At 37.4% G+C, this 17,424-nt stretch overlaps 1 protein-coding gene across 6 annotated transcripts; it reads left to right on the top strand.

Moving 5' to 3' along the window:
* The first annotated feature begins 2,908 nt into the window (after positions 1-2,908).
* Positions 2,909-15,950, top strand: LOC122823152 (protein phosphatase 1 regulatory subunit 12B-like). 6 transcript variants are annotated; one of them, XM_044102926.1, is made up of 8 exons: positions 2,914-3,497; positions 7,203-7,219; positions 7,306-7,435; positions 8,377-8,481; positions 8,827-8,877; positions 8,988-9,038; positions 9,760-9,826; positions 12,201-12,333. In XM_044102926.1, exons 1-7 carry the CDS (start codon positions 3,396-3,398, stop codon positions 9,796-9,798), a joined length of 495 nt encoding a protein of 164 aa, XP_043958861.1. In that variant the 5' UTR covers positions 2,914-3,395; the 3' UTR covers positions 9,799-9,826; positions 12,201-12,333. The 6 variants fall into 6 exon arrangements, with proteins under 6 accessions (XP_043958444.1, XP_043958861.1, XP_043958776.1 ...); XM_044102841.1 differs by lacking the exon at positions 12,201-12,333 and adding an exon at positions 14,903-15,950 and having other exon boundaries at positions 2,915-3,497; XM_044102757.1 differs by having other exon boundaries at positions 2,915-3,497; positions 9,757-9,826.
* The last annotated feature ends 1,474 nt before the right edge of the window (positions 15,951-17,424 follow it).

The following is a 17,424-nucleotide window of genomic DNA, read 5'->3' as shown; positions in this document are numbered from 1 at the left end:
AAAAAGTCAAGTACAGAGCAGGGCAGTTAGGAGATTTCTGCTGCTCGATTTTGACCCCCAGAGCCAGCAATAATATGCCTACCGCTGCTTATTGCAGTGCTGTAGCATTTACAACTGGAGGCAGGACAGAAATTAGATCTTGCTGGTAGTGGCACAACCTTCACTATGACATTTGCTCCAGTGCTCAGTTTATTTTTGGTCATCACTAAGTTTCAAAAGTTGTATAATGTGAAGGTAATAAGCTAAAGCTGTGTTTCAGACAAGAGACAATTCAATATAATTTCAATACAAGATTCTAGCACAGGTTCCAGTAAAGTTCAATGCCTCACAGTCAATTTAAATAATGCAGCATATTTTTGATTAATGTCATTGACTAAATATTCTATATTTTATGGAATGGTCTATATTTTATATAATCTTTTATGAAATATTAAATATTATATTTTATAAAATATTAAATAGTTTACTGCACGTACTGTAGGTACCCAAACATTTTAAAGGGGCCTCTGATAAAACAAACAACTTTTTGTCGCATTTATGTTCTTATAAAATAAGAGCAGCTAAAAATTTAAATGACTAAAGACAAAGTTTATCATTTTTAAATTAGCTTGATGTGCTTTTTTATCTCTCACCAACATGTGTTGTTGAAAAATATTAAGTAGGTATGAATAGAAACAACCCTATGTGGGTTGTTTCTATTCATCTGACTATTGAGCCACTGTTTTCCCCTGACTATTTTCTTGATGTTTTGTATCACTTCTTTATTTTTCAGGTTATTATTGCGCAGTAAAAAAAGACTGAGAAGATATTGCTACTTTTTGTTATCTTATTTTCTAAAACTCAAACTTGGAATTTTAAATCACATGTAAAATGACACTATTATTTTGGATCAATGAAAAGTTAAATTAGTAATATCCCTTAACATTCATTTTAAAGATACATAAAGGTGAAATAACTCATTTTTAATTCACCTTCTAGAGGAACTCACTGCTAGTGCAACATCCCGAAGCTGAAAGTCACATTGCATGTTCTTTGTTAAATTACAAACTTGCATGAATCTATTGTCTCTCAATTCTCTCCTCTTCTTTCTGTTTTCTTGTTCTTAGCTTGTGTTTTCGTTCACATGGTTTCTTTCATGTCAGAATTCTTGTCTAATTCCCCTGAGAAAAGATGAGAGACTTTAGGAAGAGCAAGGTGCAGTGAACCTCTCCATAAAAGGAGGAGTGATATGGATTCAACAAAAATGGGGGAAGAGTGAGAAAACATCGCAGACTTTATTTCATGAAGCATTCAGTTGGCTTTCTTGCAAAGAGTTTGGCACAAAAATTGCTGCCTGCCTCTTTTTTATTCTTTACAAACACTTTTTGCTAATTAATGTGTAGAGGAGCACTCTTTCCAACTAACCTGGACTGCCGGAGTTAATGAATCATGCCTGTAAGGATGACTAATTGTTCTTCTTTGGCCTAGAAAAATGTGCTTCCACTTGAGAATCCAAAGAAATTGTGAATAGAGACTACCTAATACCATGGTTCTCATGTTATCTAGTGGTTGCAGAGGTATTAATAGCATTAGTGATTCTCAGAAGGAATCTTGATATCAACTGATTGCAAGGTAAATGCACTGCTGTTTGCAACAGATGACTTGTTCTAGCACCTGAATTACAATTTTAAAGAGAAGCTAATCAAAATACACAGCTATTAAGAGATCTCCCAGTGTAAACTAAAACCAAATAGTAGTGGCTACTTGTTTGTTTGAAACAGATGAAACTGAATTAGTTCAAGTTTTAGTGTAGTACAAGTTTAATGTTTCTGCCAGAAAAAGTTGGATTGGAAACCGTAGTTTTTACTATGATGCTTTTAGTCTTTATGCTGAGCTAGGCTATAAATAAGTTCCTGACTGAAGGCCTGTTAAATAATGAGAACGCAACATGTTGCCCCTCACAACTCCTGAAAAGACTGCAAAACATGGACAGAAACTATTTGTACAGCACCAGTCATAGGAGAACAAAAACGTTTTACAGGAAAATATAGGAACAGAGGTGAAGATAGTGACATTCACATGTCCCCAGAGCTAAATGAGAGCATGAATTAAACTGGGCAGAGACTGAAGCCTTGAGGAACCACAAATGTGATTGATTAGAGTTTTAATTGCCAAATGACACAGAGTAGTCCTGGTCTGCAAAATTTTGCATCTAATCTAGAAAGGTATCAAATAGTTTTGTCCACTTTTTCCAGTATATCAGATTAAAAAACTAAGAGAGAAGCACTAAGAATACGGATTTTTTAATGAAAGATAAGTAATTTGTTTGATATCCTGCTTTTTCAAAAATCCTTGAGAAAACCTCAGGTTAGAAATGGTCCCATAATTACTTATTATGTATGTATATACTGAAGTTATCGTTCCCTAGATGGAAAAGTGTTTATGTTTATGTTCAAGTTGAATTTAAGACTGGACTGTGAAAATAAAGTCAGCACTGGGGTTTTTCTTTACAGTTTTCGGCCTCAGATTAGGCATATTTTATGAGGAGGAGACATGTCATGAGTGCTTTGTGTTAACATCATGGAGCACATGGACTACCAACAACCACTCTCCATCCATGTGTGCAGAGCAGGCATCTATTCAGCACCTCCAGGCTGCTGATGGCTTCTCAGGTAGTGGTAGCCCTTTCTAGAGGAACACAAGCTGCTGCAGCCCCCTCCTGCGTCTGGGCTTGTGCTCCACCTACCCTCTTATCCCCATTCACATCAGTGGACAATTTTTAGCCCCCACTGCTGAGTTTGTCCGCAGCAGCCAGAACCTCTCTGGCCGACTGCCACAGAGAGCTGCCAAAGTTGAAAAGAGCAGAGAGAAGCAGGGGGCTGGGGTTAGACGAGGGGGTGGCCAAACAGAGAGAGAGAAGAGAAAGAAAAAAGCACGAGAAGGAGGGAGATGGGTATAACTTTGGGAAACCCAGGAAGAGGCAGCAGTGCACAGTTGTTTACTTTAAGCTTCTTTTTTTTTTTTTGCGAATTTTTTAAAAGTCTTCAACAAGAAGATAAGAAAACATTTTTGTGCTTGATGTCCTGACTAAATAGTTATTTTCCTTTTTTTCTTATCTGGAGTTATTACTTGTTTGACAAATCACCAGTAAAAAAAAAAAAAAAAAAAAAAAAAAAAAATCTAAAAATTTCTCCAAACGTAGCTGTGATTCAGGCTCGTATCGGAGCTTTAAACTGGACTGGAACCCCACGTGTAGCCACATTCCAACACCTGTTGCAAAGGATTTTCCTGGAGCGGTGTCATGGACTCCTGTTGCTCTGTTGCCTGAGGGAATCTGCGTATCTGTTATCTACTGACCGGCCTTCAGCAAGTCTTAAAGTCGAAGTGTACCTGTCTGTTAAGGGTAGAAGCGGAAGATGTCATCCTATTACCCTCGCACCAAAGACCTGACCCGCACCAGGAAGTCAGTGACAGATTCACCGCCGTCTTCTCCAACCTATACAGAGAAAAACTACAGAGTAAGCTTCTCTTCCTAAGAAGTACTTTATTTAAAACATATTGGATTAAATCTGGGTTTTTTTCTGTTTTTTTTTTTTATTTTCATCTGAATAAATTTTGCTCTTGAAAATATCAAGATATCGCCAACAATCTACTACAAATATATTTAACTTAACAATTTAACTTCAGTGCATTATCAGCAGTTTTATCCATTATTTCTTTCTCATACTCTAAGTACTAACATGCTAAGCCAGTAGTGCACTTTACATTTCACCTGTCACTAAAAATGAACTGGATTAGTATTACATTGGTGTGATTCAGCCCTTAACATGGCATGTCATAATCAGTTACTTTTCACAGCTTACATACTAAACCTGTGAAGGAGAGGCGAATGTGTTATGCTGAAGCGGTCTGATCCTGTTTTCTGGAAAAGGCTGTAGGACTGAAGCATTCCTTCTGTAATTTCCTGTTGCTTTTTTTGTTTGTTTGTTTGTTTTTAGTGGCCTATTCTCCTGAGCGTAGTTTGACTGTTGTGTTTATGTCAGCTGGAGTCTGTGTGACACAGACATTTCAAGAAAATAGGAAGGAGGAAAAAGGGACACAATGTGATCCTGTCTATCTAGAAATGTATACAGGAACATCATGCAACGCTGCAGACGTTCTTGTTGTTGCACGGTTGCCAAAAGTACATGCTGTGATTCCCTAGAGGATTCTGCTCTCTTTTATGGAAGTGTCATTCCTTCTCTGCTTTGTCCCTGGTAAAACACAGACACTAGTTTTCCATGATGTCAGCCTTGTCTAAAATGGCAGAATTTTTTTGCTGGAAGCGAAAACGCAGAGGGAAAGTGAAAAATTGATGATTAGAGCGCTTGCTGTACATTGCTAAGATTTTTGATAGGTTCTGTAAAATTTGATGCATTATAGCTAGGGATCAACATGAACACAAACAAGTGTGTCACTGCTGCCTGCTGCTGACCATTTGGCAGACATCCACAAACAGCAACAATAATATCTTAATCAAATACTTGAAGCATGTATAAAAATGGGTTTGAGCTTATCCTTAATTTTAAGAAATCCACTAAATATGAATGGAAGATAAGATGTTTATTGCTATATAAAAAAAACTGCTCAATTTAAAATGACTTTTTAGACATAATTCTTGACAGACCTTGCTAGGGATAAAGTGAGGGCATATGCTACAGTATGCTATAGTATAAGACGCATAGAAAGATGATGCTAGAGTATTATTTGTAGATGTGCTTATTTTTCTATGCAAATAAACTACAATGCAAATGAGCACTAGTGTGACAAGGAGTATCACCTGTGTAACTATGAAGGTTTTTCTTTTAAATTGCACAAAACTGTAAAAAATAAATAAATAAATAGATAGACATCAGATAAATAAAAAAATCTGTCTTGAAATAATTTGAAAAGATGAAATGTAAATCTAGTTTTGAGTGTGGTCTAAGTTGTTCTTTAATTCTGAACTTTCTTGACTGAACCTGTCTCTAAATAATCCCCAATTGGTTTGCGATTGTTTTATAATAAATAGCAACCTAGTAAAAGGTAAAGTTTCAAACTACCACCATACTTAAAGACATTTTTAGCATTTTGCAATAAAATTTTGAATCGTATTTTATTCCTACATGTTATAAAAGAAGAGGGAAATCACTGTTCTTATTCATTTATTTTCTTTGTTGAATAATTCAGCTTAATGCATTCCACTGAGAGAACACAATTGTTAACTCCAAGTTGAAAACCCTTGTAAAGTATTGGTGAGTCATATTCACTTTTCAATTTTAAGGAATCAGTCATTCCTAGAAGTTAGTTTAGGCAATAAGTTTGGGGAAATTGATAAGTGATTTAACCAATTTACAGATCATTTTATGTGAAATATAGTAGTATGCCCTCAGGAACAAAGTTTGGTTCATAACCCTACATGAAGATTTTGTGATGATTTATTCTCACTACGAGGGATCCAGTCACCCCTGTTGATTAATGCATGAATGCCAAGTCCAATCAAGCAGTCTTCCTGTTCTTAAACAGATGAGAGAGAAAAGGAAAGTAGAATTTTGTTGTCAGTTTCTTCCTTGGCTCTTTTTCATCTGTGGCCTTTTAAGTCTGCCTTTTCCTGGATAACTGTGCAAAGGCACATGACCACATAAGGACAGGCAGCAGCTGCTAGGCTTAGTTATGTAAACACTTGCTGCAGAACAGCTCCTGTGACTCTTTGTGAAGGATCTTCATGCTTCAGCAAATGTGAAAACTGGGATAACAGGAACTTTGACATAAACTGGAGTCATATTTCTTTAGCAAAGTAACCATCTGAAACATGAGTTAAACATCTCTGACCGACGTGTAGAATAGCTGTTAAAAGACATATCTAAACACAACTATTAGTCAAATAATTTTGTAATAGTTTTTTTTTTTGCTAGTATTGTGATGTCTAACACACAGAGTTCAAATTAAAGCCAGCTGTATTCAAATAACTGTATATCACTGGATTTTAGGTGATACAGGAACACAAACCTGGGAAGTGAAAGGAAAATGACACATAACAAAATTAAACTCTAACATTTATGGCATAGAAAATATAGATATTTACCCAACCCCATCTACTCTAATATCCCTAAATAAAATCCAGCACAACAACACCTCTAATAGTTTTGCATTCAGCAAAAATGGCTTTAATGGAAATGGGCAAAACAAAACCAGAATTAAAGCAAAGTCATTAAAGCTGCCTTTCACATGCATTATGAGACAATAAAAAAATGTGTAAAACTGTGCTCTGGTCAAAATTGAAATTTATAGTCAATATCCGAAATGTGCACGGAGGAAACCAACAGAACCAATGAACTTCGCCTGCATTGGCAGCGTCATGCTGTGGGGATGGTTTTGTTCAGTAAGGACCGTAAAGATGGTCAGACTGCATCCAAGTAGAAGCAAAGTTGTGTGTTGGAATGTTCAAGTCAAAGTTCAAACCTAAATCTAATTCACAACCTGTGGCAGGACATCACTTTGCTGTTCACAAATTATCCTTCCTGTCTAACTGAGCTCGAGCTATTTTGAAAGAGTGAGGAAAAAATAAAAATCCCAACTCTGTGCTGCTACACGTAGATTATTGACATAAAATTCTATAAGAAAACATTGAATTCAAAGTTAAAGAGTCATGAGTTTTTGCCAGGTGCTGTACATATCTGCCACGTTACACAGATTCCCCCCATGCTCAAACAAATACAAAATGTGGTCACAACAGTGAACTTGGCAGCCATGACAGGACTCCTGACAGCACAAACCTTCCAGGCCAGTTTGATATCTGGCCTGTTGTTTGGGGTCAGTCGGCGGCCTGTCATTCTTCACTCCTGATGTCATGATGTCATCTGTGTGCCACTGTCACTGTGGAGGCAGCAGTTACCTAATTTAGAAAGCTCAACCAGGCTCAGGCGGCATGACATGTGAAACATTTTAAAGAAGTTTTGGAATTACATGTCCCTTCTGCACATTTCCTCCTGGTACCATGGGCTTCTGAGGACGGAGTTAAAATTCGACTCTCAAACCTCCTTGTTATCCTCCTTTTCTCTCGCATGGAAAATATTTCTCTGCTGAGCCTTTGTTTAGCTCTATCAAACAAACAAATCTGGAACCACTTCAGAAATGTTTACACTGTGTTGTTCTCATGATACGATTCTGACTGATCAAACTGACATGTCTTTTTTTTTTTCCAGCATGAAAGACTGTCGAGGTAAGGAAAAAAAAAAACTTTTATTTTTGTTATTTTAATAACACACAGCTCCATTGTGTACTGAGATGGAGCTTTGTTGACTTCAGATATGATTCCACTGGAGAAAGTGCCACAGACAAACCTATGGGCCGGACCAGTTCTTACACGAGGAGAGAGACGAGGCTGGCGGCTCTGAATAAACAGGAGCAAGACTCCACTGCCAAAGACTATAAGAAGGTAGTATGTAACCCACGCCTCGGTTACAAACACACTTCTTCCCTTCAACTCACTCAAAGCTGGTGCTTCTATCACAGCCTGACCGCTCACACCTTATATCAATGCCTTCATAATTGGACCTGAAAGGAATATTAAGAACAAGCACATAAATATTGTGAATTTTCTACAATATTTTGAACATGTAAGGTACACAGAATATGACATATATGTTTAATGGGGTCACAAATTGGCCTGGACCTCAAACTGACAGTACTTTTAAGGGACAGTATATCACAGATGCTTTTTGTATTTTGTCATGCTGCACCAATAAACTTTGAATGACAAGTAATGTCATTTTTGCCTCGCTAATTAAATGGCAGATATTCACTCTGAGCAATTTCATCTGGATTTCACTCAATGACTAATGTTCATTTCCTTACTTCCTTCCGTCCTTTTTTATGCTCAACTTTGTTAAAACTGAGTGTTGGGGAGTTATTGAGTAGAAATCCAGTACTTCTTGTTTCATTGATTTAATTTCTTAATCACACTTTCAAAATGTGAAAGACAAAGCAAACATGCCAGTGCCAGCAAGTCAGACCTATGTTGCTCTTCATAGAAAGTGCTCATAGAAATTGACATATTACAATGTCCACTTAAACAAGGTCAGAACAATTTTTAAATAGTTTAAAAAAAACTCTGTAACTGTAATGAACAAGGGTGGACAAGAACCCCAGTTTAAGTTGCCAGTATGCATACAGAGGAAGTTGGGACGGGACGTAAATATACTTGTAAACTTCATTGTTTGAAAACTGCAGCATTTTTTTCTGCTTGAGATTATTTTTTTCTGATTTGTGTTGTGTTATGTTTATTCCCTCTTTTTTGGCTGTTCAGCTGAATTTGTGTTTTTACTACAAAAGGGATTCAAAGTTTAATAACATGTAATATGTTTCTTTTTGTTTTAGATGTACACAGAAGCTTTGCAAGAAAATGAAAGGCTCAAGTCCAGACTTCAGGACAGTAAACAAGAGCTGGTGAAGATTCGCTCCCAACTGGAGAAAGTTGCTCAAGTACCAATCTTTCAATGTTTAAATGGAAACACAATTTAAATGGAAAATGGAAATGGAAAGAAAAAAATGGTCCCATTACATATTTCCCAATAATGTCATAGTCATGACTGTTAGACTAACTGGTCACTCTCTTCATGGTTATCTGTCCTGTGGTGAACTGGCAACATGTCCAGGGTCTGTCATGCTTCTCATTCAATGACTTCTAGAAATAGGCATCCTGCAGCTCTGCAAGGACACGCTGGTATAGACAATACCGATGGATGGAACTGTCTTACCACTCTGATTGATTAAACCAAAATTCTTTAGGGATCCTTCACTTGTAACATCCACTTTTCTATCTTACAGAGGCAGGACAGAATGTCAGAGCGATCCACCGTTCTTGAAACTGAGAAAAGGGTAAGTAATTTATGCTATTTAAATTCATGACAGTATATATCACTAAATGATATTTTTTATGGCTTCCGCTCCTTCAACATCTCTGTATTTAATTTATTTATGACATCCAGGAAAAACAAGCACTGGACAAAAGAGTCACAGACATGGAGGAGGAAATAAAGGTTAGTCCTTGCATCAGTAAATGTTGTGCACCCACCCTGGGATTATATGGCAATCATTCTGTCTCAGACTCATGCTGGGCTTCATTTGTCTTATTGATGTTTTCTCCAAAAGCCTTAACTAACAGTCCTTGACAGTACACAGCTCAAGCAAAGCTGCTTCCACTGCTGCAAAAGACTGCTGGTAAATAGTTTCCCCAGAGCGTAGTGCACATATAGCCCTCTGTAGATTCTGTGGTCTGCCAGGTGGGTTCGAAGTCAAGGGGAGGAGAAGGTTAATGCTCCAGGCTCATTAGCCACACTGTTATGTTGGGCTACTTTCTGCCTTGTGTTGCTGCTCCCCTGCTCCAATTCTCCCACTGTTGGGGTGAACATTGTGACCTAGTTCCATCCGAATACCAAAATCCGTCCAACAGCAAAAGACCTTCTTTTGTGAGACATTCCAGAGTGTATTCTGCCTGACACAGAAACACAGGCAACAGCAGCAGGCAACTTTCAAGCATGAGTGTACACAGACAAAGGATTTGAATTTGCACTTACAATCAAATACATATGCTATTTAACTTTGAATCACTTTTCTATTAAGCTGGAAATATTTAAAGGCATGGCTTAGATATGAGAAAAATCCAATTTGAGCAAAGAATGGTAGAAATGTAACAAAGAGCAGTCTGAGATGGAAGCACCTGATGTTTTACCCAAGTGTCATCCTGGTTCCCCTCAGCAGACACCCCCACTGCGCTTCCGCTGTGGGTACCAGCCCTGAGAAGGGGCTTTCTCAGGGAGGGGGTATGGTGAGTGCTCGCCCTGATGTTGATGAGTGATCAAAACCCACCCGTCACCTCACACATTCTGCTTTTGCCAAGCATTGGGGCATGCACACACACTTGGACGAGTTGTCTTACTGTATAAGAACTTCACTGTTTGAGAGTCACAACATTTGCTCTGAAGCACCTCAGTCAGCCACTCTAGTTTGCACCTCTGTCACAGCTATTAATTCACACCATCCAAGCTCCGAGCAAGTTCCAACACAAGGGGGAACTGTTCGCCTAAAAAGTAGCATCTCCAACTTGTTCATAGAGGTGCAACTTAACAAATCAGAATATCACTTTAAGCATGTATTTCTGTACATTTTGATGATTATGGCAGTTTGTGCAGAAGTGTTAAAGAAGCCTGGGTTGCTTTAACAGTGAATTCCAACGCATCTGCATTTTTGGCACTGGTGTCTCACATCGTTCTCTTGGCGCTTTTTAGCTTCTCTATGATGTTAAAGTCAGGCGAGTTTGCTGGCCAGTCAACTACAGTTTTATAATGGTTATTTAACCAGGTGTTGGTGCTCTTGGCAGTGTGGATAGAAGTAGTCCCTTCGTTTTGACTTGATAGAACCCAGTAGACCTGCAACAATGCATAACATAGCTCCCTGAATGATAATTGGCTGTGGATACTATACACTGAGCCTGAAGCAGCTTGGATTCATTTCCTTTCTTCCCTCACACCCTGGGACCATGATTTCCAAATGAAATGCAGAATTTATTTCCATCTGAAAAGAGGTTTACAACTGAGGTGTCTTGTTCAAAAGAGATTTAAATTAAGAAATGTAACAGCTATAACCCAAAGCTGTTGCTCAGGTACCATTACGACCACAGTTTAACTTTGTATCACTATGCTTAGATAAAATACTCCATGGACAGCCAGATTCTTTCGCAATAATGATTTGTTTCTTAACCTCCTGGACAGCCCGCTTGGATGACTGTAATCAAAAGTCTTTCCCATGACTGTGAAGGTCATAAAAGCACATTTTTGTAGTAAAGAAGATTTGTATTTGGTTTTATGCTACATTTTTATCACTAATCTGAAAAATTGTGTTTTTGGTTTTTACTAGCTGTAAGCCATAATTATTGAAATAAACAGAAATAAAAGTAAATTTGCAGAGTTTTAGGCAAATTGACTACCAGCTTTAATGGCTTTAATATTCTTACTGATATTATGTGTGTGCAGCTTAAAACATAAACAAAACAACATTCATTAGCATTAGTTGCCAGTCAGTGTCCAAATTCCTGAGGTTGCTGTGCTCCTTGCCAATACTGACCAACACATTTCGATCTTCTTTATTTTTTGTTCTTATTTTTAGAATAGGGTTACACTATTGGTCATTCTAAGCTCTAAAAGTGACAGAGATTCAACTTGAATTATTCCTACTTTACAAAACAAAAACTTTGCTGTGTCTTGAACCTCTTGCAGAAAACCTAAATCATTTATGACACAATCAGAAGAATCTTCGGAACCTGAGAGTCTTGTTCTTGTTTACTCAGTATCAAAGGTCTGAATTTTAACAGAATGAACAAGGGATGCTGGTCATTATATATCCTCACCTCACTCTGACTTTTTCCTCCTGTTTTGCCAAGGACTTGGAAAGCTGGCCAAAAGCTGAAATGGTTTGTTGTAATGCCAGGAGAACATTATATGCTTGAGTTGTTAAGCTCTAAAACCAGACTGTTTTGAATTAGGTTTATGAGTCTGTTTCGTGTTATTTGAAGTAGTTGGGGCTTTAATGTAAACATATAAAAAATTACTTTTATATTCACAACGAATGTGTTTCTGGGTGGCCTAGGATTTCTTTTTTTGTAACTTGTCTGGGGATCACATGATGAAATCAATATCAATTTGTCAGAGTGAGTGTTGTAGATTTCCATTGACTCCATCTGTCTCACTTGCGTGGTTTGCCCACGGGCGTAGTGTCAAACCGTAGACATTTATTTCAAACCACATTGAGGTTAACCTCAAGAAGCCAGGCCAACAATAAAGAGGGAGATGATTCATTACACTGCTGATTAGTTATATTCACTGAACTCTTGTACAAAGGCCTAGAGTGTGTTTTCTGAATTTCACTGAGCAATGATTTAAGGTCAGTTTTAAACAGTGCATAATTTCTCTTGCATGTTTTAGATTTTCTATACTTTTTTTCAAATGATCCCTCGTGTGTAAATATTTGTTCTTGTCAGTTTTTTTAAGTAAGTTCTGCAGTTGAGCTGACCTCATTTCCTCTGTGTACGCATGCTTGTCTGAGTGGACATGGACTCTGTCACTGCCCATGTTTCTTTCTGCTTTTTGCTTCTCGCCTGCTTTCTCTGCCTGCTCTTCTCTATATCTCTCTTCCCATGTATGCAGGCTTTCCCTGCCCTGGCCCAGGTCCAGGCTTTGCGGAGAGTCAACGAGTGTCTCCTGGCTGAGAACAGAGCCATGCTGCGCGTCCTCACCCGCCTCTCTGAAACGGCCTCCATGCCGGAGACAGAGGACCTCTGATCCTTGGGATCGTCTGGCCTAATTTCCTCCCTGCTGCCCCCTTCCTGCACCGTTTCACTTTTATACTTCTCTTTCCTTCTGGAGCTCTCACAGCTTCCACCCCTCCTGTTCTGCTGTCCTCCCCTCAGGCAGGTCCCTTCCCCTTTGGATGATTGCTGTTTTGCATGCTTTCTTTTTCACTCAGTCTTCTTTATAGTATTAAAAGGGCAACTTTCTGCCACATTAATGATTAACATGAGTGTATTTACTTTCATACTAATTTAAAATGACTAAAACAAATTTTGCTCCCTGTTGCTTGTGTACAGGGAGCAATATGACTGGTCTGGATATGAACCAGTTGTATACAAATACAAGCTTGAAGAGCATTTGTTGATGTTTGCAGGATATATATGATTGGGAGTCCAATCAGTACAAGCACTGAATTGTATTTGGCTTTTCTTCATTTTGCACATTACTGTAGTGGACATAATTTGTTTTTGTAAATTACAACTTAGGTTAAAAGACTGTAATCTAAAAGAAAGCTTCATGTCACACACTCACTCATTATCATTAAGTCATCAGTGGGTTGCTGGATTGATAATGATAGCCATTAAACACTGATACACTTATTTGAAGCTGTAATCTTCTCCTCAGGGCACGTCTGCTTGAAAAGAAGGAACAACCCATGAGCACCCTTAAGAAAAGATAGACTTAACATATAAGAACTAGGTTCAAGCTGTAGCATTTTTGTGCCCAGAGATTAGATGCTCAACAAGAAAGTTCACAAAAGGTTTTATCCATGGTTACATACCTTGCTGATAATTTTATATTCCTCAGGTATGAATATATATATTGCCTGTATATATATATATATATATATATATATATATATATATATATATATATATATATATATATATATATACAGGGAACAACATAGAAATTTAACTGGATGTTATATTTACACCCTTACTTTTCTACCAGATAGTTTCTTTGACTATGTGCAGTTGACATTTTGCTGTATCAACTGCACACAAGTTTACTAATCACATTGATCAATCTAAATTTGACAGAGGTTTGACAGTTTGGAAAACATTTAACACTCAGCATTCTTTTAGCCCACTTTGACTTTTTTGTCAAACCTGTCTTTAAAATGCAATCTATTATGAGACAAAGCTATTCAAATTAACCTAACCTTATATGAAAATATAATTGCCCCCTTGGTTGATCATAAAAAAACCCCCGTTAATAGTCACATATTTAGGAAAGGTGAGTTTTGTTTCACTGTGCACATGCAGGAAGTTGATGCCAGACCTGTATAATCAATAAATGATTTAACTAGAAGCTGCCAAATAACATGTCTTTGACACTCCAGTAAACCACAGTGAAAACCAAAAGAAGTAGAGAAACATGGAGCAGTGTTGAACTGTCACAGGAGGGATTTGTTGTTCCAAGACAGAACTAGTGACTCATTCAGCAAGGCCCTAAAAAACCCTGAACAACATCTAAAAGCACCGTAGGCCTCACTTACCTCATTTGAGGTCAGTGTTCATGAGTCGACAATAACAAAGAGACAGAGCAAAAAAAGTACATCCATTGGAGAGTTCCAGGCCCAAACCACTGGGTTTACCCAAAAATAACTTTAAGGTTCACCTCGCATTTGCCAAAAATCAGTGTGCTGAACGTATCTAAAAGTAGAATATTTCCCCAAAGGTTCTGGGGCAAGTATTCTGTATTGTGAATATTAAGACAAAAGTATTAACAGATGCATAGCGATGGTATCAGATAGATTTCTTTTGGAACAATAAATTCTTCTCCCCACCAAATAAATCTAAAAGAAAATTTCTGTCCTCCAGTCTGTGTGAACTAATGGTCAGTTGCTTTTCAGTTACAGGACCTGACACTGATGCAAATCACACCAGCAAGTCCAACTCAGAAAAACGGCCAGATCAGCTCATTATATATATATTTATAAATACATGTGTACATGTATACATATATACTGTACATCTATATATACATGTAGAATGTCTTTGTTTTGGGGGGTTTGCATTAATGTCTTAATTGGAAATGACTTAACATGCATTTGTATAAATTTATTGTGATTCTCTGGGGTGATAGCTGGCCTCCCCCAACCCATTGTTGTTTTCAGACATGTGTCGTGTTGCATTATCTAAGGATGGTTATTTGTGTCCTGCAAGGGGAATATATTTTGAAGAGTAGATGTTTTTAGTGAAAGTCTCTCATCAGACTGAGATTTAAAAACTTGACCTTTTCTCATTTTTGTTAATGAGTATTTCATCCCCCATCTCTCTGCATACTGTTGTCACAATTCTCACTGCATGATCAACTTCTAAGCATGCTGTCATTACCTATTCTCAAATTTTGGTGAAACCTTTGGCTTGTTAAAACGTGTTAATGCTGCTAGAGCGTTTCGTATTGCATTTGAAACAATGGCGAATTGACCATTGCAATAGTTGATGCTTTATATCACAAATGTATCAGTAGCTACTAATATTAGCTTCCAAATATGCACAAGGTAAACAGGGCATTTTCTAATTTTGCGTCTTTCCTTTTCCTGTCTGCAGGTCCTAACCGAACTCAAGTCAGACAACCAGAGGCTGAAGGATGAGAACGGCGCTCTCATTCGAGTAATCAGCAAACTGTCAAAGTGAACAGATGTCTGAAGCTTTTGTTCTCGTGCTCCAACCTTGATTCAGCAGTTTAATTATTCACAAGGTTCCATGTTTTACCTCCCCTATGAGTTATTGGTAGGCCATCTTTGAAGCTCTTATAGACATAGATCTTGAGCAGTCATTTCAGTTTTCTCACCTTATAATTATTTTTCGTATATTATATATTAGTTATAGTATATAGTACTTTTCACATTCACAAACAAGGGAACAGGTGTACCATTTTGGACTGCAGTGTCTCTGAAAACATAGAAATACCTTTGAAGTTTTCCCACACTGTGTGATATCACGTTGATGCTTCACTTTTGTTTACACTCTTTGCAACACGTGGTTTCATTAATGCTTAAATAGTCTATAAGATTTGATCATTTTACTGGAACATACCAATGGACTTGAGAATACATTCTTTCTATTTTCTCCCTGATTGTGTTTCAAAAATAAGAGTGATGCCTGAAAGATAAAACTTTGTGGTTCTGGTTGATATTTTTTGATGCATCATCCAGATGAAGGACAGTTCAGTGGCCTACAAATGTTTAATTTACATTTAAATCTTCGTCACAAAAAAAAAACATCTTATGAGTCACAAAAATATTTTGTTTTCACCAGAATACACCCCTGAATCAGATATGCTTATTACAATCCATATAACATATTGCAAAAACTAAAGACTAAGGAGGTATTTCTGTAAATAAAGAAGAAAGACTGATTTAAGTGTATTTATTAATATATATATTTTTTATTTGTGCTCTGTGCTCATATTTTATGCTTTGGAGGAGCACAGTTTTGCTTGGATTGGGCTGCAGAAGAGGGGGTTGATGTGAACGCTGTCCTTGTTTGAAATAAAAAAAACAGAATTTTAAAATCATGACATTCTAAAACCAAAAAACACTCATTGCCCAATAAAATGTTTCTGAATTGCCAAAGCAACTGTTTGTTTATTTTTTTTTTAATCTGAAGCTTCATTCCAATTTCATTAAAATTAAAAAAATCTTATCAGAATTGTCACATCTTTAACTGTAAGTTACCAGATTGTCTGTAGCCGTGGTTTCAGGTTTGCAAGAGAAATTCACAACATTTATACTCAGGGGATAAATTGGATTGCTATGTAACCGACCTTCACAGGAAATAAAATCCTCACAAAGCTATTTGCTTGTGTAATATCTCTGAAGGCCATATTGACTGAAGTTGTGTTTTTAAAGGTTTATGGTTTGTATCGACTTTCATTCGTTTTAGTAACTGCATTTATGCATAACACAGACAATTTTTTTAACCCTAACTATTACTAGTATCTTTTTAACCCCAGCCTTAAACAAAACCTACTTCACACATTATCACTAAACCTAACTCCTAACCCTATCAAAGGGTCCACCGTATTTGGATTGGACTTTGGTTTGCCATATTTACTAACAATCTTCAAGTTAGTTAATATGGCAGAAATGGTCTTAATGTTATATCTAAACAACTACATGAAACATTATACATTGTTTCATGTAATTGTTTGAATAACATTAAAGGGTTTTTTTCTGCTTGTCCAATGCTAGGCCAATGTGCTTTTTTGTACAAGAACATCCTCCATAAGAACAGAAAATTTTGTTCTTTAATTCTAGGCTAAGAACAAAGTTCTTTCTTGCTGAGACCTTTCATACTTCATCAGAACTACTGGAAAGAACCAATTGGGTTGTAGCATGTCTGTGTAGGAAGCACTACCAGTTTCTGACCGCACAAAATCTGTCACACCACACAAGAAAAAAGGATCTGCTATGAATATGTATTAAGAACAGATTGGATAGGATGTATAGTTTTTTTCAACGTTGATGGGGGAGGTGGTCAGAGTTAATGGTAACGTAAATGGAGCTGCATTGTGCCTGCTTGTGGTAAATCCACTACTTTAAATGGCTTAAAAGTGACTGATAACTTGGTATGGAATAGTGTAACCAAAGAAAACATCAAAAGATCATGTGCCTTTGTGAGATGAAACATACTGCATAGTAAACACATACAACTCATGGTTATTAAAAGGCCTTTATTTCCTATTTGTTTTTACAGAACTGGCAACACATAAGATAAATTTGTAATAAGTTATTTGGTTCCCTTGATAACTTCTGAAGGATTCCCAACATATGTCCACATAAGGGTCAAGAGGAGTTAGTGAGCAACGTTTGTGTCCAGTCAAAGGCTAAAGCATGCGATCCACAGTAGGCACAAGTACTGACATGAACACGCGCACCACAACACTAGACACGAAGAAACACAGCTAGGGGACATAACCTGACTGTCCTCCGATGCTTTAAAAGAGGATGAAGAGAAGAAGGTGAAGCTGGTAAAACAAATGAGTCTCGAGAAAACAGCTGCATCATGGAACAGAGGTGGAAAACTGTGTGCTCAAGGGGGAGGTCGGTACGGCCCTGCATGTTTGG

Source organism: Gambusia affinis, linkage group LG01 (assembly GCF_019740435.1).
Source record: "Gambusia affinis linkage group LG01, SWU_Gaff_1.0, whole genome shotgun sequence".
NCBI classification, from domain to species: Eukaryota; Metazoa; Chordata; class Actinopteri; order Cyprinodontiformes; family Poeciliidae; genus Gambusia; species Gambusia affinis.
Note: the sequence above shows the minus strand (reverse complement) of the source record. Positions and strands in the feature narration are given on the sequence as shown.